The sequence below is a fragment of the Cheilinus undulatus genome, linkage group 14, assembly GCF_018320785.1.
Source record: "Cheilinus undulatus linkage group 14, ASM1832078v1, whole genome shotgun sequence".
Lineage (NCBI taxonomy): Eukaryota > Metazoa > Chordata > Actinopteri > Labriformes > Labridae > Cheilinus > Cheilinus undulatus.
Genome location: NC_054878.1, coordinates 35,532,675 through 35,555,541, shown reverse-complemented (window position 1 = coordinate 35,555,541; position 22,867 = coordinate 35,532,675). Strand labels below are relative to the sequence as shown.

The 22,867-nt window shown below is 38.9% G+C and overlaps 1 protein-coding gene across 10 annotated transcripts in view; it reads right to left on the bottom strand.

Moving 5' to 3' along the window:
• lama2 (laminin, alpha 2) overlaps window positions 1-22,867 on the bottom strand; it is a 356,517-nt gene that overhangs the window by 144,222 nt on the left and 189,428 nt on the right. For all 10 annotated transcript variants that reach the window (XM_041805224.1, XM_041805230.1, XM_041805228.1 and 7 more), the window contains exon 21: window positions 6,469-6,680. In XM_041805224.1, coding sequence (XP_041661158.1) covers window positions 6,469-6,680 — 212 coding nt within the window. The remainder of the gene's footprint in view (window positions 1-6,468; window positions 6,681-22,867) is intronic.

The window sequence follows — 22,867 nt, the reverse complement described above, 5'->3', positions numbered from 1 at the left end:
ATCTGTTACCAAGCAAACTGTCATGTTAACAAGTTGAGGAAAGCTGCAAGACGAGCTTCAGTATACCTACTGTGAGCACTACACTGGTGCTTGGGACATCAATAACAATAACAGCAGGGCTGGGAAAACTGAAAAAAAATTTGTGTTATTAAGTAAAAAATCTCTTTGCATTTTAAGGACAGTAGAGACTGTGGAATTAGCCTGTTGGTTTCAAAAGTGAAGCCAATGTCATAATGCCTTCTTTCTAATGGCCAGCAGAGGGATATCTGCTGGTTTCGAACACCAAAAAGAAATGAATCTGCCTCTGTTAGGCTCAGTGTATTAGCCCTATTATCAAGCAAAATGCTCCAGCATTTTTTTTTTATCTGGTCTACTTTCCCCATCTGTTTAAATGTCAGCTTTGCTGCTTATAGCACAGGTCTAATTTTGCAAACCTGCATCCCCTTACACCGTTGGAGCTCAGAACCCAGACCCCACCACATACCCAGACCCAGCTGGACCCATGTACACTAGAACCTGGCCTGACTTAAGGGTTGACGAGTTGCATTGTTAGCTACCTGGACATAAGTCTAGCCTCAATCAACCCCGGTTGGGTCTCCTGAAATAGGGTGCCTGATGATAAGACCCAAACACCCCATGACATACTTTGGCAGAGTAATCCATTGATCCGCTGACTGCAAGGCTGAACTCAACCGCATACTTGGACTCACACACAGGGTGATAGGTTTGCAAGTAAGACAGTGTGGCATTCCCAGTATCTCAGCATGCAGAAGAGAGTCAAGGTCTTTCAGTCCTCTGTCTTTCAGGTCTTACTATATTCTTCTGAGACCTGGATGTTAACTGATGGCCAGAGTCGCTGACTGGACTTCTTTGTGCCTATCTTTGGGTATTGTTGGCAAGACAGTGTGTCTAATGCTGACGTGCTAAGGAGAACTGGGATTGGAAGGATCGGCTGCCTGATACAGGAATGGCAGCTTTAATGGGCACCTGGCGCACTTTCCCAGGCCTGATCCAACTCACTGCATGCACACTGGGTGCTCAGGATAAGATAAGATATACTTTATTGTCCCACAAGGGAAATTTGCCTTGGGCAGCAGTGCAACGTACACAGCTCAAAACATACAAGCGAGTTGCCGAAGCACCTGTGCCCAGGTCGCCAGCAGAGCAGCGCCACCGGAAATGGACCCGGTGGGCAGGTTCAAACAACCCTGTATCACGGGGGATTCAGCTGGGAGGATACCTGGAGAGATGGGGTATGGGCCTGACACAAGCCTGGAAAGATGGTGTCTGATGATAAGCCCCAAAACACCCTAAGACCCCAGGCCCATCTCTGACAATGTGTCCTGGTTGCACCGTGTCTCATACAGCTTACACAAACAGAAACCAGGTCCCTGAACATGGATTACACAAAGTTTAATCCACAAGTCAAGTGGACTTGACTGAAGTTTTTGAAGATGTTGTAGCTTTTTTCCAAAAGGCTGCTACACTTGTTTACGACTCAATAAACAGCACATTGTATTAGATAAAGTGGATTTACTAGTTCCTATTCCCGTAATTCTTTTATGGAGGCCTGTAAATCTCAAAAAGTCTGAGCCCAGATATTAAACTCTGCACTGGCCAGTCCATTGAAAGTGTTCACATTGGAGTGGTTTCCCTAAATCCCCAAAGAGATTATTGATCCCCTGTATGAAGTATCTTTCATTAAGTGTTCCAAACACAAAATGTATAATCACATTATTGAGTTACTACACGTCCATTTTGTTCCAGTGAACAGACAAATGTGAGACAGAGCAATTCACCTCTCAACTACTTGCAAACGACTTTTTCGCCTTGTGAGGAATGATCAGAGGAGTTAATTTCTTTGAGTTTCTTCCTGAAACAAATGGCTGTGCGGTGAAGTTTGCCTCTAAAATCAAAACCATTTTTATTCTTTGGACTGTATTAAACTAAGCCGCTATAACAGAGACAAAATGGCAGCAGGAAATATAAAACCTGCTGCAGATGAGAAAAGAAAAAGTTAAAGATTTTCACAGTCTAATAGCGCGCAAATGGACTCAGCCTGAACTCTGCAGCTTCACTCGATAAAATTCATTAAGACTGGAAGCGATGGGGCGAGCGAGGCAGACGTAGAGAAAGAGAGAGAGATGGACTGACAGAAGCGCAGAGTTGTTGTGTTTTAATAATTCTTGGTGGTCATTCGTCAAGGATCGATAACGGCCCTCCAACTCGCAGACACGAGCAGCCGATCAGCACTGTAGGAGAGCAATAGATCAGGCTGATTAATCAATAACCATTTAGCTGGGTGGAGAGGGGAAACAACTACAGAACAATGAGCTATCAAACACACATTAATACCACCCGTCTGCCTCTCTGCCTGCTGCTGGACTCATCTGATGGGTTTATCTGTCTGTTTATTGGTTTTGTCTGTCTGTTTCTCTCCTGTCTGCCTCTCTCTTCATCTGTCTTTGTGGTTTTGTCAACAGCGCAGGTTTTTTTAATGAAGATTTTCACAAACAAGCGCCATCTGCACGTCTGTATTTGCTGCCATCCTCTTATTTTCCGTCACTGCCTCCTCTTTTTTTACAGGTATAGTTTTTTCCTCACTTTTAAACACAGCTGGCAGTCAATAGGCCGCTACGACATCACACCTCCTACTAGCACAGCTGCTCTTCAATGCACAGTCACACACACAACAGTCATGCACACACACAGCCCAGATGGTGTGCCATCTACTCAGTGTTTTAGTGAAAGGATTAAAACATATCATTTAGCTCAAATTGAGTTTCACACAGGAAGTACAACTCTTCAGTGTAACACCCTTGCTGGGAATTTGAAGCAGGCTGTTAAATGATAATTTTTGAGAAGTAGTTGATGATTTCCAAGCAAGTTTCTATGTGCAGAATTTTTTCTAATGTGATTAGAGCACCTGTGCTGCTAATGGACGTTATCAAAGCAACAAAATGCATCTTTTATGTACACAACAGTGCTCTTCTGTAGGAATCAAGGGGAGATTTTTAACCCCACAGCAACAAATCAGGCTGTTAAACCAGGATCTTGTAGCCTTGCAAAGCAGATGGATCGGCCAGATTCCATGTCTGTCACCAGGCAGATCCATCTTGCAAAGCTTCAGGATGATACGCTTGTTCCAAGTCAGAGAATCACTGGACCAATCAGTGTTATTTAATGAGAAAGAGCTGGTAGCTAAGGGCATATTGATATGAAAACAGCTTCCAGCTGAGCTCTCTCCATGTGGCATATGTTTTGTTGTTCTGATTGGTCCATAATGAAGAGACAGACATAGCATTTGTCCAATCACCCCCTCAGTTTTCTTTACAGGTTCTGCCCTTCTTAAAACTTTTCCCCAGAAGGACGTGAAATTTATCCCATGCCGTGTATTTGTGCAACAGCCTATCTTGCATGTCAGGTTAACAATCTTAATACAATATCTGATTTTTATCACCATCAATGTCTTGTAGAATGTCTTGAGAATCCACAAAATCACCTTCTGCAGGGGGAGTTTGTATTTTTGAAAATTTATCTCAAGGGAAACTGGTGCTAGACTTTGAAGCCAATGCAAAAGGGCAAGAAGCTGCACTACCTCAAGTGTCCACTTGTGCTGGCTGCAAAAAGCACAGAAGTCCCATCAACACCTATGTGGGAAGAAAACTGATTTAAACATGTTTACTGCCTGTTTCAAAAATGACTGGTCCTCACTGCTCTTTATTTATACACACAGTGTTGGGAGATGGGGCAGGGTGGTTGGTTTTTTTAAATGGCTCTTACTTTTTTAAAAATTATATTTGGCTAGATTTTGGGCACATGCGGGGACAAGGCTGCTCTGACTGATGTAGAGGCATTGTAGATGATTGCCTGGATGTCAGAAGTTCACCTTTTTCCTGTTGCTTGGTTGCCTGAGGTCAGCATGAGTTAGCCTTGACAATATGGCAACTGCCATTTTTAGCCTCAAATTTCCATTTCAGAAACCAATCTGTGACGCCACTGAGACTACGTCCATGTTTCATACAGTCCATGACAGAGGTCATCAACTATATTTGTACATGGGCCAGATTTTGTCTTGACAGAACCTGTGGGGGGTAGACTTTCAGATGTGCTGAGTCAATTAAACATTTTGTTCTAATTATTTGTATTTGCTTCCATTTTTAGGCATTAACAATGAGATAAGCCCCTACCATCTATACTGCAGCCAGCCACAAGAAAACAAGTTAGACAGTTTAGCTCCATAATTCTGGGGTTTCTCTGTCATCCATTACTGGATTTGACACTACAATACAATACAAACTGTGTCCTGATTGGTGAAAAATGTGTGCAGAAAAAAAAGTGTTTTAATTCTCATGCAGGAAAAGTTGCATTCTCCAAGAGCCTGAAGTGGAAAGTTGACACAAAAAACTGCAGATTTTATTAGGATTTGAATGATGTTTATGTGGTTTTCATACACCATATTTACAAAGAATGTCAGGTGGCTTTTTGGAAAAGTGGGTTGAACATAAGTCATTCCTGATAAAACTGTTTCAATATCGCTCATTTTTAGGGTTGATTTAATAAAAACAAAAGGTACCCTGAAAACAACACACTTTCTGAGTCATATATTCTTTTGGACGCTGGATGGGAAGCTCTGGGGCCCCTGAAATGGTGCGTGATGTCCCCTACTCTCTCTCTCCCCTCATTTCATTATAAGAAAGAAAGCAATGAGTACTACAACCTGACAACAACAACAACAACAACAAAAAAAAAAACCCTAATAGTACCAGAAATTGCTCCTCCAGTGCAGGGTTTCCTGATTTAGGAGGGAAAAAGAAATCCCAATCTTGCTGTCTTTTAAGTATCAGTTAGTGATATCTGCTGTAGAGATGGTCAGCAAGGTCTGTTTGGTAGTGTGCTGTAATTTTTCTCTGTCATACTTCTTCCTCCTTGAAGTTGGTTGAAAGTTTAAAATTTTTATATAAAACTCTGGGTCCATTCGAAAAGTCCCAAAAATTACCTCCTAAGTCCTTTTCTATACACCTTTCCTTAACCCCGGTAAAAACATCACAGGGTCAAGGAAAAGTGGGAGTAGGGAAGGAGAACAGCTGTGATTAGGGAATCTGACCGCACTTTCCCAAGGTGGATATTACAGACTGTTGTTTGAGTAAAAACTACAATTTAACTTTGATGGACTACAAAATTCGCACCTTCCACTCTGTGCCTTCTCCATGTTGTTATGAGCAGCGAATGAAACGTGAAAACCCTGGTGATAAACCTGAGCTCATTAAGATTTTATATCCTAAAGTCTCTTCAAGACAACTGTGACTGAACATCTAGAACAGCAGAAATGCTTCTCTTAATCTAAACTCTCTGCAAAGTCAATATGAATTTATGAATAATATTTAAGTCCTTTGATTTCACAACAATTACATAGTTTTGTTTAATTCCCTTCAAATCCATTATTCTGTCGTGTTTAATAATTTTAGTTTTCTACTCTGGTTCTGTCTTTCTTTCAGCTAGTTCTGTGAAAAGCTCTATAAAATTACTTTTGTAATTGTGATGATAAATATAATAATCACAATATGGCAACATGCCAACTTTGTCACTTGGTTGTGATTTACAAACTTTTATCACATTTACTTTCATATTTAAAAATAGAGAAACAAATGAAGTTTGACATACTGACTGATCAGTTAACTGTTTGGACAAAAATGTAAATGAGAAGAAATGAAATCGTTATCATAAGTGGAATAATATAGTTTTCACGTCTGTAAAATTCTCTGTTAATCCCTGTTTCCTTCCGTTTATTATATGAATTATAAGTTTAAGTGAATTGAACTGTTTAAATCGGGGCTGGTAAAGTTACAGTCGAAATGATCACTTGTTTTGATGAGCGGTCAACAGGTGCGTCACTTTAAATTAAGTTTACGCAAAGAATTGTGGGTCGTCTTTTCATCTCTCTTTTGGTAAAGGATGGTCCAGTGTTTCCTAGGCTGAAGGGGATAAATAAAGAAATAATGAAGCTCCTTTCCTTTTCAGTTAGATAATTCAAGCGGCCTTTATCATGGCAGACACTAAAGTACTTCTGTGTCATTTCACTCAGTAACCTTCCTAAACTAAATGGACCCTTCGAACAGACCCCCGGTATTGTTGCTGACAGTTTCTTTCACTTTAAAGGTCAAAAACAGACATTAGTATTATTTTAGCCTGTTTGGTAACCAGATGAAATCCCTTACAGGGACTTAAAACACCGAAAGCTTGCTAACATTTGCTAGCTAATGTTTAATCACCAGAAACTCCTGGAGCACAGGAGAAAATTCACCTCCAACATTTTTTCATTTTTATATTTACATACTATAATATCAATAATTTTGGACTTCCATTAGCCTTCAACTGTGACTCTAAACCCTTTAACAAATCAAAGCTGTTGATGGATTCAAACATGTCTGTGTTATTTTAAAGGTGTTTTTTTATAAAGCTACTCACGTTGGCAGTTTTTGGCTGTGATCGCATCTCCGTAGTAACCATTAGCACAACTGTCACAAGCTGGGCCACTGTATCCTTGGCGACAGCGCAGACACTGGCCTGTGATGGGATCACAGCTGCCAGGTATGGAGAGGTCAAGGTTGCCATGGCAATTGCAGGGCTGGCATGTACTACCTGGAACAGAGGGCTGTCCATAGTACCCGTTGGAACATCTAGGAGGCAACAGAGAGACAGAAACGGGGTTATAAAACTAATTCATACTGGTTTTAGTGTAATAAGATTTGAAATTTAACGTCAAAAATGTTATCAATGACTGAAGATTTTTAAATGCACTGTATACAATGCAAAATGTAAAATTAATACAGCAGATGTCATATATCTTCACTAAATGTGTCATACAGGAATAGCTTTCTAAAAACAGAGTCAAACTTCTCATTGGTTTGTTGTTCTCAGCTCTGTGTTTACACTAAAGTAAGGTACGCTTTGAAGAAAGGACTTTGGTGTAACAGCACATACTTCAGGACACAAAGACTGAATCATCTTTGGGCCGCATATCTGGAGATCAGGCTTATAAATAGTTGCATTCAGTCAGGAAACCTAGGAGGAAAGGGTGAGGAGGGTAAATGGCGCGCTGATAGACAGTGGTGGTTTGGCCAAATAAAAGCTTTGTTTTGGTTTGAACATCTACATCTACTGGACATTACAATCATGTTTACTTGACTTAGTACCTTAAGCACTATTTATTTTATACAAGATCACAGTGGAGGAAGGCAGTGGGTAAACACAATGCAGTCTGTTTACAGAAGGTAGCTAACATTAGTCCTGCCAACTTCCTAACCTCCTTTAATGTTAAAGATCACATACTATGCAAAATAAAAATTTTCAGGCTTTTCTAATAAAAGTATGTGCCCCCCTAATAAGGACCTTTGAGATCATTGCTGTTGATGTATTTTGGATTTGCTACATATTTCAAACAACCTGTATACATATATGTACTGTGCTGGACTGTTATAATTTTGAAAATGTTCAATAAAAGAATATTCAAAGAAAAAAAAAAAGTATGTGCCCCTGGCCTGTCCACAATCCCTCCAAGACTCAGAACGCCCCCCCTCTAGAACCTGTGGAGGAGGTGGGGGGAGAGGAGGATGACAACCAAGCTGTCCTCCATGATAGACAACAACTCCCACCCCCTCCAACACACACTCACTGCACTAAGGAGCTCCATTAGTGACAGGATGATCCACCCAAAGTGTGTGAAGGAGAGGTATCGCAGGTCTTTCCTTCCTGCAGCTGTTAGGCTCCACAACAGAAACTTCTCAAAATAATCAGTGCAATAACTAATTTATATGTATAATCTGTACACATGTACATAACTGTTTGTAAATACTATTTATAATTTGAAAGTCAACATTTTTATATTCCATATTTTTGTATTTATTAGTGCTCTTGCAATACTACTTTTATTTGTACTCTATTTCTATTGTGTTTCTGTCACCAATGGCCTGCTTTGTCTAAGATACTTTTTGCTGCTGTAAATTGGAATTTCCCCTTGTGGGACTAATAAAGGAATATCTTATCTTATCTTATCTTATCTTATCTTATCTTATCTTATCGTATCTTATCTTATGGCACACATCTTGTTTTTGAATCCTATCCTTGCTTTTGAGTTTTAACAAATTTTAACAAAGCAAGAAAAAGATTTGTTCCAATCCAGTAGCCCTATCATGAAAGACCTTTTTATTTTTTGTTTTTATTTTTATTTTTACAATAGATCCTGAAGATTTTCCAAATTCCTGGTTTTGTAAGAATAGTGGGGGCATTAGATAGACATTCATCATCTACACTGAAAAGTACAGAGCTGAAACTTACTGCAAGTGTCTCCTTATTCTAAAAACTCCAGTCATCAGTGTATTCTGAAAGATGTTGCTGTCACAACAGATTTTACGCAAGGGGATTTAACAACAAACAGCAATTTGTCACATCCCACCTGGAATGCTTTCATGTTGTAGCCAAAAAATGACATCCTGTTATTTTCATGCTTTAGTTTGGGAAAATGCTGCATCAAATCTTTGTGAGAAGAAAAGTAGTGCAATAATACATGTTGGAATAGTTTTGCTTTGCTTTCATGTAGTAAACAAAACCTAAATGTGCAGCTTTTTAGGTCTGCAAAACAATGTAGTTAAACATGTTTTCTTCTTTCCTTTGGATCTCACAAAAGCAGAAACCAATTTTCTGTTTTCAGAAGGTAACATCATGAAAATGAGTGATAACCTAGGATTCTAGACTGAAAAACATACACACATTAATGTGCAAACACATGACATGACAGGACATCTGTCAATCCAATATCCATTCACAAAATATAATGATAACAATAAAGTTGATTTATCTATCTGTATCTATGGGAATGATCAGCTGCAGCTACTTGTGCTATTATTCATACAGCACATACTATTATATCACATATTCAGAAACACACAGACAGATATCAAGTCAAAGAGCTGAAGGCAACAGAGCTGAAGTAAACATATAAACAGATATGAAATGAGAGGTTTTAATAATGAGCTTAAGCAGAGACATCATGTCTTCAGGCAGTTTGATCCAAAACAGGTGATTTCCTGCAGACTGACCAGGTTGACTCATGAAAATTAAAACAATGTTTTTAGCCTGAAGCAAGAAATGTCTATCCTCTACTGCTGATATTAATAATAATGCAAAGTCACTGATGCAATAGCATTATCTTTTTTTTGCAGTTGTTTTCTCTAACTGTTTATACAAATGCTTCTTACCTGTGTTTATTTTTTCTAGGTTATGAAAATTAACTTCCACTTCTTTTGTGAGTATCTGTTTGTAAATATCTCGGAGTGCTTAATATTTGTCTTAGTTCAAGAAAAATTAATTGGAAAACATAAACAATTGTACAGATATGATGGCATTTGCAGCTATAGACCTGAATACCCTTGAAATTATGATTCAGGTCTGTATTTCCTCCACGTGGCACTGTTCTGAAAAGTTGAGATGCTTTAAGTAGAGCTAGCTGCTGTTGATACGAGTTCCTATTGACTATTTAACCAGTTAAAATACCCCGAGACACTCTTATTGAGAAACGCTGCTTTATTGACATTAAACTGCATACTTCAAGGGCACTTTTCTATTGTTCATAGATTTGAAACAATTCATGGATCTTTAAAGATTTATGTGCTTGCATGCGTCTTCCTAACACATCAGAACTGTTTTTGTTGGATCATTATGATCAAGTGAGTACAGAAGGGCCTCTAACTGTAAGTTAAATTACAACTAATTGCTTGTTAATGTTATGTTAATGTAAACTTCTATTACTTTTGAGCAGCATTAAAGGATTATGTTCATCAGTTTTAACTTATCCCAATCCAAGCAATACTTGGGAGCAATTTCAGCTGCTCTGAAGCTAGTTTAGGTTTGTCTGTTAGAGGTAGGGATGAGTATCAAAATCTAAAACTATGGTGGTACCAGTAGCAATGCACCTAATACCTACTGTACAAAATCAAACACAGATTTTGATGCTTCATTCTGGAACCCCCCCACATGCCGATGTGAACCCCCAATTAAAAGGTATGGGTGTGTTTTTATATAAAGTTACACCAGTGTCTTTTTCTCATCCTATGTTCTACTGGCATCGTTTCTAGATATTTCTCGAGTCTTTTACAATACAGAAACAGCTTTTATTCACCCATTGACTAACATATTTTTTTTCCTCTCTATTATAAGTATTGATTCAGGCACCGTTTAGGCACTGGCACTACTTAAAAAGTATTGATGTAATGTCGGTATTGGTAAAAATCAAAGTGATAGCCAACTGTAGTAAGAGGTGGTGGCCTGTCTTCACCAGATGGGTAGAAGGAGAAACACTTCCAAATTTTTGGAAAGCATCAAAAAAAGGGAAAAATTCTGTGAACAAGTTGCATAAAATGAGCAAAGTAGATGGAGGAGTAGTGGATGGTTGGTGGATGGCCACCAGGTCCCAACAAGGCTGTGATGTCAGCAAGGATGTGGTGGAGTCATGTTTTGGGCCAGATTCAAGAGGAGAGAGCTGGTAGGGCCCTTTAGGGTCCCTGAAGGTGTGAAACTGGGGCACGCCTTAAACCACTAATCCACCTGCGCTCCGAAGAATTTGGTTTTTAATGGAAAAACAGTAGAAAATGTGCAAAAAGTGACAAATGGGCCAAGAAAATGGTGAGAAGGGGTTAAAAAGTAGCATGAATTAATAATTTCAACATCAGAACAATGGGCAATAATAGCTTCACACACTTTTCATGTCCAAAATAAGATAACCATTAGCCAGGACACTACAGCACCAATGCTATTGCTCCAATACACATGCATTGACATCATCAATAAACCACAGCTTGGGTGGTGGGTCCTCTGGGTTTGTCAGGGGTTTGACAGGCCTGACTGTGAATGCTCATATTGCACTAAAAATCTAACTGGGATTTATTGTGCAGCGTTAATAGAATTTCTAATTTAAGTCTGTGGTGTCCTTGAAAATCAAATGGTTTTTTTTTCTCACAAGTTAACCAGATAATTTAAAATAAAATGTTGCTTTCAATCTTTAATTCGAGTAACAAAAATTACTAAAATAATTGCCAAAAACATCAAATTTATTCTTGGTTCCTTCCTCTAAAAATAAAAAATGGTTCTAAGCACCTTTTGAGCAAGGACAAGGACACACAACAAGCTGTTACGCCAGTCCCAGAGTTTTATTTTCTTTGGTTTGATTAATAATAACAGAAAGTCAGAGTGCTGCAAAAATATATTAACCCAAGTCTGCTGCGTCGTGTCAAGAGCCACTGCTACCAAATAAAACAGGCCTAAGCTGAAATAAAGCTCCACAGGCTGAAAAGGGAATTGAGATGAAAGAGAAAAAGAAGAGAGAGTGTGTGTGGAGAGAGGTGAGGGGAAAGGTTTTCACATTGAACAGAGAATTGAATTTAGAGAGGAGGGAAGAGAAAGGATAGAGAGAGCGCGAAGGAGTCAAGAGCAGCCAGCCATTATTACCACTGACCCTCTTGGTACTCAATACTACTGGTTTATTAGCTTCCCTCTGAGTGTGTGTGCTTCTGTGTGTGCAGTGCTACAAGTGCAATAATTTAGTCCAGAGTTTCACATTTGAAGCAATTTCACTTTTTGGAGCTTTTCTGTATCCAAACTTCTTCTATTCTATTTCATACATCCACATGTGTGTTTGAGTGTGTATATTTGAGTGCAGTGGCCTGGAGAGGAAGTGAAGGTATTTTTAGTGGAGGGTCCAGAGTGTTTGAAGAAGATATATGAGGGGGGTCAGACACCTGGTGAAAGCCTTCAGGAGAAGCGGAGGTGGACAGTGAGCACAGCTGGTACACAGTTACAGAGAGGGTTAGAAGTTATGTGCTTTTATTTTTAGGGTAACAAATGAGGAGTCAGTGCCAAGGGAGAACCCACTCTGCTCCTCCTTCATACACTGAACCTTTACAGCAGTGGTTCTCAACTGGTGGGCCAAGACCCACAAGTAGGTTTGCAGACCAGAAAAAGTAGGTTGTGAACATATGCCTGGGAAAAAATGTTTCAAAAAGACTATGGTGTATGGAAGCCCTAAGCGGACATACATACATGCTTTTTATTTTACTTTTCTTTTTTTGTATAACATAATTTTGCCTCTTTTCTGAAGATCTTATTTGTCCTTTTAACAGGATAGAGAAAATCTGCTTTTCCTTGATAATGTGCTAATCTCTCAAGATTTGTAGAAAATAACCTCAATTTACATGTAATCACATGAAACAGAGCAATAAAATGTATGTATCCATGCAGGGTTTTTGTTCCTTCAAGTCCACAAAATGACTTTTTTTCATTAATTAAATGGAGCCGTTAAAATTATTGGAACATGTTTGTTGTGGTTTCCTATGCAAGAGCATTTTTACCTCCACCAAGGAGGTTATGTGATCAGGTGGGTTTGTTCGTTTGTTCTTTTGTTAGTTTGTTTGTTAGTTTGTTAGTTGGTTTGTTAACAACATAACTCAAAAAGATGTGGACGGGTTTTGATGAAATTTTCAGGAAATGGCAGAAATGGCATAAGGAAGAATGGATTAGATTTTGAGACTGATCCGGATCACCGTCTGGATCCAGGAAATTTTTTAAAGGATTCTGTACTATTGGGAGATAGGGCTAATGGTAGAGCTCTGCGTTGTTACCACTTTACACCAGGAGATGGCGGACATGAGTAACTTCAATCCCAGCAGCATTTTGGCTGTGTTTCCATTCAAAGTTTTGGAGTTTATAGAGTTTGAAATATGCACGTCCGGGCGAGGAGACGAGTTGAAGCGTAACAGAGAGAAAGACAGCAAACTGTAGCGAGAATACTGACAATGCTGGGAGGAATAGAGGAATATTCACCCTCTGCCATGACTTCTACCTGCCCTGGGGTCTCCCACCAAGTGGACATTCCCAGAAGACCTCCACAGACAGGCATCCTGCTCAGATGCCTGAACCACCTCAACTTTCTCCTTTTCAATGAGAAGGAGCAGCAGCTCTACTTCGAGGTCCTCCCCCTAACTCTAAGGCTGTGCCCAGACACCCTCCTGAGGAATCTCATTTAAACCTGCAATCTCATTCTTACGGTCATTACCCAGAGTTCATGACTACAGATGAGGGTTGGTACAAAGATCGACCAGTAAATTGAGAGCTTTGCCTTCCAGCTCTGCTCCCTCTTCACCACGACAGTAATGTTTGAAATGCTGCTCATGCTGCATGACTCCACCTGTTAATCTCATGATCCATTCCACCCTCAAATATGAACAAGACCCCAAGATACCTGGACTCCTTTACTTGGGCCAATTCACCGTCCCACCTGAAGGGAGCAATCCACTGTGAGAACCATGGTCTTGGACTTGGAGGTGAAGACCCTAATCCTGACCACTTTGCACTCAGCTACAAACCTCCCCTGCACATGCTGAAGGTCAGTGTCTGAAGAAACAAAAAGAACCACATCATCTGCAAAAAGCAGAAATGTAAATCTGTCTGTGAAAAGTACAAACACAATCAGAGAGGAACTTTCCATAATGTTGAAAGTAAATACAAGATAAATGGGTACAGAAGGAAAAAAACATTCTCCTTCAGATGGAGCAACCTGAAGGCTGTGAGCCTGCGCTTCAGCAAGAGAGTGCCAATTCACATTTTACACAGCGTCCTAACTTTTTTGTAATTGGCATTTGTATTATGGAGACGTTTTTAAGTAGATGTATTACATTACTACATTTGCAGTAGTTGTAAGTCAGTGCTGTTCTGAAGATTTATTGCAGCCAACAAACTCCAATCATGAGTAACAGTAGAAAGTAAGTCCCAAGTTTTGAGGCCCTTTACATTTCAATCTTCTAACCGTTTATTGTCAATCTCACCAGTGCAATTATTTAAACTGTAGCCCTCTTTCTTTCCCTCCCTTTGCTTCTGCACTTGTATCTTTATGTCATATCCAGCATTAAATAAAGAGACAGATGGACAGGATGGGGGAGGCAGATAAAGACTGAGTCAGCACAAACACTTCTTTTTTATGATGAGGCAGTTTTCAGTCTTTTATCTTCTCCTTCCTGACAGACAGTATCAATCTCAGCCCAAATACATGGGTTTTTTATGAATTTGATTTTATTCAGTGTCTCTCCTTGTTTCCTTTCTGATTTTGAGATCATAAGACCCTGAAAATATCCAATAATCTTACATAAACCCTTTACTCCTCCTTCTAGTTCATTTATCAATGATGAAATAATGCGGCACATATCCAGCTTTAATGTTATTGCTGCTCTATAACTTGTTACGGCAGAATTAACAAGTGAGAATGGATGTTTGTACTCAAATGATCCCACTCTGAATGACAGAGTGTCCCTCAGTATTTATGGAAGTACAATTTATGTATCATTAATCATTTTCCTTAGTATGTTTTCGTGTTTCCTTTAAGTCTTATTTGACTATATACAACTTTGGTCACTTTTAACAGCACTAACACCCATATTACTATACTCAGTAATGATTCTGAAATTCCTTTAATAACCAATAACATCCAGATGTACCGTTAATGCACTAACAGAAGCTATAAGTGTTCTATTAGACTTATTGTGCATATGTGGCACTAAACAGCTTCCTGCTGAATTCTAAATGACTTTTTATGGACAGGAAATTGAAAAGCAGAATCGCTCAGCAGTGAGTGGATACTCTATCAGCATGGGCGTAAAAGTGTGGCTTATTCACTTAAAGCCTATAATACAGACAAATTGGGACATTAGGATTAATTACCACTTACATCAACAAAAGCACTGGAGATAATGAAGTGTAATGGCAGGTAGAGCATAGCAGGTATCAATTAAGAGTAATAGAAAAAGAAACAAGCGAATACTGATTAGCACTTAAATGCTGTCAACAGTCATAAAATATTATTTTTGTGTTATTTCAGCTCCTTTGTGCTCTAAGTTCCTTTCTTTCTCTTTTCCGTTTACCAGCTGGCCTCACTCAATAGAGGCCTGTAAACCTTAATTTAGGATGAAGACCAGCGGAAGTAAAGCCTTGAAGTGAAGAATGAAGGCACCAGACAGCAGGTTTCAGAGCTCTGAATCGTTCTTATTTTTAATAAAGTGCATCAGAAATGTACAGCTGAACTATAGTGTCTCTCCCACAGCAGCAGACTGCCAGATCTCACACACGCACACTCTCACTCACACAGGTGCTGCAGATTTAAGCTGAGCAGAGGCCCACTCTACCTGAACCCCTCCCCACCTCTGATCTCACCTGGCCTCTCTCCCCCCTTCAGTGAGAAATCCGTTAACCTATATTTACAAATTAACAATTTTTACAATTAATCAACACACTTCAAAAGACTAGTAATCAATACAGAATAATCTAAATAACCCCAAATATTGTAAACTTAAGGCAAATATAACTAAATAAACTTGCCCCTCCCTCCTCCTCTCTCTTTTCCCTGATCAAACTTAGCCTAACAAGGTGATTGGCAGCTGCTGTGGCCTGTTTACTGCATCCCCATGTGTGCACTCCATGAAGACACGCCCCACAGGAAGTAGACCTCAAAGACAGAAAGCGTTAGGAGGGTTTATAAAATAAAATAACATTCTGTATTAATTAACTGAACTTGATAGTCTCTGCATTTTAGTGTGACCTAATCACTTCAATGAGGGGGATGCTTTCCAGCTCCCTCACAAGGCCCCATATGGCTCCAGCACACACCATCACAAAAATGTACACGGAAGTGTTTTGTATTTGCCACAAAATATCCATTTACATGCACAAACAGATGCAAACATACACGTGCATATTTGACCCCTAAATAAACTGCTCTTACAGTATCTGGGATCATTATGAGGTCCTCTGATAGCACTGTGAACTTTATCCCATGCTCATGGGGTGGGAAACAACTAATGAAATATAAAAAAGAGGAAAAGGAAAAGCATTGGACAATGGCCTGTGTATGAAGCTGTGGTATCATACGGTATTGTTTAACACTGTCATTTTAATTCAGATTAAATTGTATCAAGCTATAAAATATGGTACAGCATTATATTGTGTTGGGAAAGTTTAATATGGTTTCACACGGGGCATCTGTGGCTCAGTTGTCTCGCAACCGGAAGGCCATGGATTTGATCTCCAGCTCCTACAAGCACATGTAATATGTCCTTGGGTAAGACAATTAGCTCCTATTTATAATTTATAGTATAGCGCTGTGCCATATGGTATTCTATGCTATGCAATGTTATGATATGGTATGGTACAGTATGGTACGGTATGGTATGGTCAAGCAGCAACTTCCGGTCCTCAAATATGAATCCAATGCGGAAGTGCAAAAAATTGCAACACTGCGAGTGTCCACTTGAGGCTGGCTGCAGGTACACTGGAAGTCCCGTACAAAACACGTTAAAAAGCCATTTTTTTACTCAAGAAATAAACTAGTTTAGAGCCTGGTTCAAAAAACCAAACATGTCTCATTAGTTAACGTCTTCATGTCCTCTTACTGTACGGGGGGGGGGGTTTCCACAATCGATTCGATTATATTTAGGAAAAACTTCACTGCGCACTGTTAAGTCTCATTTGACTGACAGATAGCTTGACAGGCAGACGCTACCTCCAGAAGGCCAGCTTTAGTGCTAGCTTAGCTGACAGCAAATCAAGCTCAGTGGGCGGGCTCTTGTCTTATGTTAGGTTGATCCAAAGTTCGGTTGAGACAGCAATTTCAATATGGAGGCTGCCATGGATTGGCTTCAAAGCTATTTGAGACCGCCTATTGTAATCAAACAGCTGACGTCACACAGGCTTTGTCCAATTCTTTCTACAGTCTGTGGGTATGGTATGGTATGGTATGGTATGCTATGCTTTCGTATGCTTTGCTATGCTATGGCATCCCATTTGAGGATATTTCATGGCACCATACCAACTGTAGGTATGACTGTCAGGAGTAAGAATAAAAAGAACAGATACAGTAGTCCTTGTGTGAGTACTTCTTTGTCCCTTCAAACTGTCCTTTACACATTTGCCATCCACCTAGTTATAGCAACATTTTTAAGTCCCTTTATTAGTTGTTGGGAGAGCAAATGCAATAAAACCTCACTGTGTTGATATTCCAAACCTTAAAACTTCAGCTGTATAAAAACATTCTTTTAACTTCATCTAAATGTCAGTCAATAAAGACTAGTAAGTAGACAGAATCCAATATGAACAATTTCATACCTAGTAGTCTTAACTACTTATTCCAAATCTGCCTTTCACAAATCAACTGATACAGTACCCCAGAAAAGATGTTAAATAAGTAACAGGTACTGGATGTCAACATTGGGCCATATTGGTGCATTCCAGATGCCTGTGTAGGACAGACAAGTTTATAAAAAAAGAAGTGCCGACAATGAGTCTCTTGCTTTCCAGTGTGTAATGAGGTTTATAAAAAGATTTAATTGCAGACAGAGACTCTGCTGTGGACAGCATGGCGAGGCATGTAGACTATTCATGTCAGCTGAGGCCATGTGTCCACCAGCAGCTCTTTTTACTGGCAGCACACAGACAGGGTCTGGAAAAAGAGTAACAGAACATCTGAGTGAAGTTATACCATAGGGTACATATACCATCTACTTTTACAATTTAGCTATCCAACCTAAACTGACAGATAGGACAGAAACTTCCAATGGTCTTCACAACCCATCCTTGAGTAGAACAGTCTGCTTCAATGATGCTCTCATGTGAATCACAGAAATATCAACCAAGCTCACTGAAAATTATATACATTTCTATTAAATAAGCTTGATCTCCCTGAACTGAATTTGATGGAGTCAAATTATTTTAATACTTGCAGATGATTTTGAAGGCATAGTATGCAACATTTAAAACATAAATATACCAGATATTAAATATATCTTTCTTTAAAACATCACTGAGTCATGACCTGTGTTTGTTGTTTCTAGCACTTTGTTCACATCCCTTTTTTCTCATGAGCACCTCCCTCTCTAACTGTTAGCCCTACCAGCCACTCTGGGAACAAGAGACAGCCCCACACATCCAGGGGCACATAATTTGGACAAAAATGTCTGAGTTTTGTACAAGTAAAGGAGAACTGACTTACTTTCTAAACTGAGGAAAATGCTTTGTTTAGCCTAAAACATTGAACAGAAAGAGAAACAAATTAACTCTGGTCTGCATATGTCAGTAGATATCAGTCCTAAAAGTGTCTGAACATGGTTTAAACACTGAGGGAGGAGGAGAAGGGTGTGTTGAGGGGGTCTGCTTTGGTCTGAGTGACGGGATCTGAAGTTAAATATTGTACATCTGACTTATATATAGCCCCCTAACATAATTTACAAAAGATTCTGAGTCATGAAAGATACATTTGGTTGGCTGGACTGTCTCTAAAATTTCCATAACAGATCTAAATATAAACCACTGAAATAAACCCATTTTCTTTCGGCCTTGTGGCAGTAATGCATCCCAAAACTTCAAATACAATTGTCATTTTAGTAGTATTGGTCCCATCACTTCAAAGTCAACTGTTTTCTGAAGGGTTTTAGTTTGCATGCCCAAAACAAGGTCTGTGGTACACACTAGGGGTCAACAGACAAGGTGTTTTTGGGATGATACCAATTCCAATGATTCATAGCTCATGGGACTGGTAACTGATATTTGGAGCCGATGTGCATTCCTGAGGACATACTAAATGTACTTGATGTGGCAAAATTAAAATCGTATGATCAGAAAATATTTAGTCAACAATTTATCCCTACGTCTGTCTGCACGGAGCAACACAGTGAATGCAGGAAAACAGGAAGTGATTCCATACACCCACTGTGTCAGTGGTTCCCAGGCATAAGTGCCGATTGACTAAAACTCATGTGACATCCAACCAATCAGATTGTGTTGTGTTCAGGACATTTGGGGAAACTGTAAAGAGTGAAAATAAAGGCAGAGGGGAATCAAAGTAAAGCACTATTTGATTAATTCATTTTATTGATTATTGGTAAAATACAGTGCAATTCCATTAATTGGCCAAATGTCAAATATCAGCCTCAATAATCAGTAAGGCCGATGTGTTACATAAGCTTTTAACTTTTGCTGATTGTGTTTATGCTACAAAGTTATGAAAGTAGTGAAGGTTCATTCCAGCATTGCCAGGAACCCAGGCGATGCCAACAGCTGGGTTGACCAAGAAAAATATGTCATCCCTGGAGCACTGCATAACATCTGAAACTTCATATTTAATGGTTTCTTTATGCATGAAAACTGAAGACAACAAAGTTTCTATAAATGGAACCATACATATTCAGCATGGAAATGCCTGAAGAGTGTCTCTTCCAAACCTGACAACCCAAACGCTGCTCTTACCATCAAAAACATTACCAACAAACATTAGCCACATGCGCATTTTTGTATTCAATTACAGATAGAAATGTACATGCTTAAACCCCGCAGTAGAGCCATGAAGAGAGTGCTATCACAGCCTATCCAGCACTTTCATATTTCATCAGCACAAAGTAAACAATATATCGGCCCACGCTGTTGTCCAACAAAACTCAGCACCAGGTTTATTACATAGATTGGCTGAAAAAACAGAGCTATAATGTTAAATATTTATTCCTTCAGTAATTGATTTAAAATTGGAAAACAGTTCATGTTGGGATATCAGCATATAATTTCAACACAGCACAACACAAAATAGTCTAAATGTAATATATATCCTGGAGCCTGGCTGGACTATATTTACTCATGTCAGAGAGCTGGGAGATTTAACAAGAGTAGCATCCAGACAGACGCCTCATTAGCCCCGGGTTGGTAAAGAGTCTCACAGCTAATGGAACAAGAATGTCACTCAACTTATAAATGTGCTGTGGACAGAAAAATAGATGGACAACGAGACATATGGTTCTCAACAACAGTTAATGAGCAGCAGTTTCTATTTTCATTTGGAATTGGCTGACGAGAGAGATGATTTATTGTCTATTTTCTAAAAGTCTTTTAGGAAAGAAAACAATAATGTGGCTTTATTTCAAGATTGGCACTCACATCTAATTATGTATTTAGCTTTGTTGTGATGCTACAATTAGCTGATGAAACATTCTGCATACATTATGGGCCAGATTTTAATTAAAGCTCTTGTGAGGAGTTTTTAGCCGGTTATGAAACAGACTGAATTTAATACCAATGCCTCTTTGTGAGCTTCGAAGGCAGACACAATAAGCAGCATAATGATCGATTGTTTCAGGAAAGTTGTATCTAATGCCTGTAACTGCTGTGGCAGAATCAGAAACTGTGATTAACGGCATGCTGCAGAAACAGCCTTATTTGACAATTACTGAGGCAAAACTTCACATTGAGTTATACATTTAACTTTTAAAAGAAGATGCATTAAATCTATAGCCAAAATCATCAGAAATCAGATGTTCTGCTATGCCAACTTGGTTTCCTAAAAATAACACAAACCAAGAGTTTCACACCTATAATTTGTTTGCTCTGGTCTGAATCATGGATCAGTTTGGTACCTTGTTGTATAACTGTGGTAAGTTTGGTCTTTGAGTTCACACTGAAGCATTTACAAGAGGACAAAATGTGTCGTTTTAAAGGAACAAGCTTTCTAAGAGATTGGAGTTTCTTAACAGTTGATGAATATAAGAAGGTTATACTTCAAATTGTGATGAGTGAAATAAATAATTATGAGTCACTAATAAACATGAAAAATAAAAAGAGCAAACTTTATGTTACTGAGCCTATGCCACTTACAAACAGCTGCACAAAAGCTGGAATTGACATTTTACAGGAAAATCCAAAAGCAGTCAATTCATTTTTTTAAGAGGGATATACTGAGCATGCTCCACAGCAGTTTGAGTGCTACAGTATGAGGCACAGCAAGTGAAGATTTAGCGTTTATTGCTTAATCTGTGATGGCATCATTCCTCTATAAATAGATACATACAAATAAACCGTTAAATGCATAGCATGTAATTTCCACTGTCAGGGATTCTCTATCAAAACAATAACACAACATGACAATTAGAGACCAGCACTACTCTGCTCATAAGAAACATTCTGTTCTTTGACAGCTTTCACATAGGCAAAACAAAAACCAATGCTGTAAAGCATTGACTGAAAAAAAAAAAAAACTTTTCATGCACTGCCATATATCAGTGTCACTTCAGCCTCACCAACCAACCAGGAAGGAGAGAGACTTCTCACAGTAGCTTTGTCAACAACAATGGCGAGGGAGAAACAAATCTAAAACCAATCTGCTCTTTTTGAGACAATTTCCAGGTCTGAAGGTCTTTCTTATGTCAGGATAAGATTCCTTTACAGCATTTTCATTTGGGCAGTTTGGACAGTTGTGTCAGAGTAAATGCTCATCAGACTCCCTATGTTTAGTAAACATGTGTGCTAAATGGGTTCTTATCCCACATTTATTAATTCACTGATAACTGGTAGTTGTACATGTTTTGTGCCATGTTTAGTGCCATATAAGCATAAGCTCAGATGATAATTAATCACAAAAACTTAAACTGTAAATGTGAGAGGTTTTACAGCAGGTGAATTTTTGCCGGTGACTTTGTGCACATGGACTTCAGTATCTTGGTTTTTGTTTGTGCATGTTTACATTTTCAAAAACATGGTTATGACAGTGTTGTGGTTTTGAGAAACATGCTTTTGCTACCTGGAGAACTCACAAAGAATGTTGGATCAATGTGGCAGAGGGACAGCTGGTCCACTTCTGTGCAGAGAGTGATAATCAGGCTGCTGTGTCTACAGCGGATCAGTCTATGTGAGCTGTCTGAGCGTGATTCTATTTAGATAAACGATGACCTGAACAGTTTAACTTTCCAGCCATGTATGAAATGTGACTTTAGTTTATTGTGGACAGAGAATGACCGCTAAGTAGGCATCCTGTCAACACGTCCCAGACCTGGAATGTAGAAAAAATGACTCTTCTGGTGTACTTCTCAAAATAAAAGCTTGATCTTTTCAAGTCCCACTTTGAGCTACCCACATTCTCACATTATGCTTGAATTCTGAAATCATTTCCAGGACAGTTACATATTTCATGAATGAAGTCACTTGTTTAGCACTTTTTCGGAGCCACCTCTAACTTTCTTCATTATTAATAATATATATAATTGCCTCAAATTCATAATAGTCTATATCAACACTTAAGTAATGTTTGAGACCTCCCTCTCGCTCGTCATCCTCTCTGTCTCTTTTCTGCAGTGGTTTTGTTGCCTGTATTAAAGTTAAGCACATGTTCTCAGTATAAACAAGATCGTTTTCTATAAGCAAATTCCACCGTAGCAACTTAACCTCTGAACAAGTATGGTAAACAGCCTGGAAAATTTTTATGTTTAGATTTCTAAACATGAAAATAGATGAGTTGGTGTGGCAAGACCTATGCAAAGATAGTGTCTGTGCAACCATTAATTCAAGGCTCAGAACAACTCACTACTATTACCTTCACCAGCTCTACTACACTCCTCAGAAGCTACATAAATACAACAACTTAGTATCTGAAAAATGTTTTCGATGTGGCATCACAGAAGGTACTTTTCTACACGCTACATGGCTATGTATTAAACTTAAAAACTTCTGGAAGGATTTGTGTGATACCATGTCTTCTATCATAGGAGTTGCTTTTCCACTTGATCCTGAGATATGCTTGCTTGGTAATTTCACCCATCTCAACCTTAATAGTAATTCTGCAAAATTTAGCAAGGTTGCACTTGCAGTTGCAAGAAAATGTGTAGCATTAACCTGGAAATCCGACTGTACTTTATCTCTGTCAAAATGGTTTTCAGAAATGAATAAATGTATCCCATTGGAGAAGATAACTTACAGTCTAAGGAATAAACACAAACAATTTTTCAGGATATGGAAGCCATAC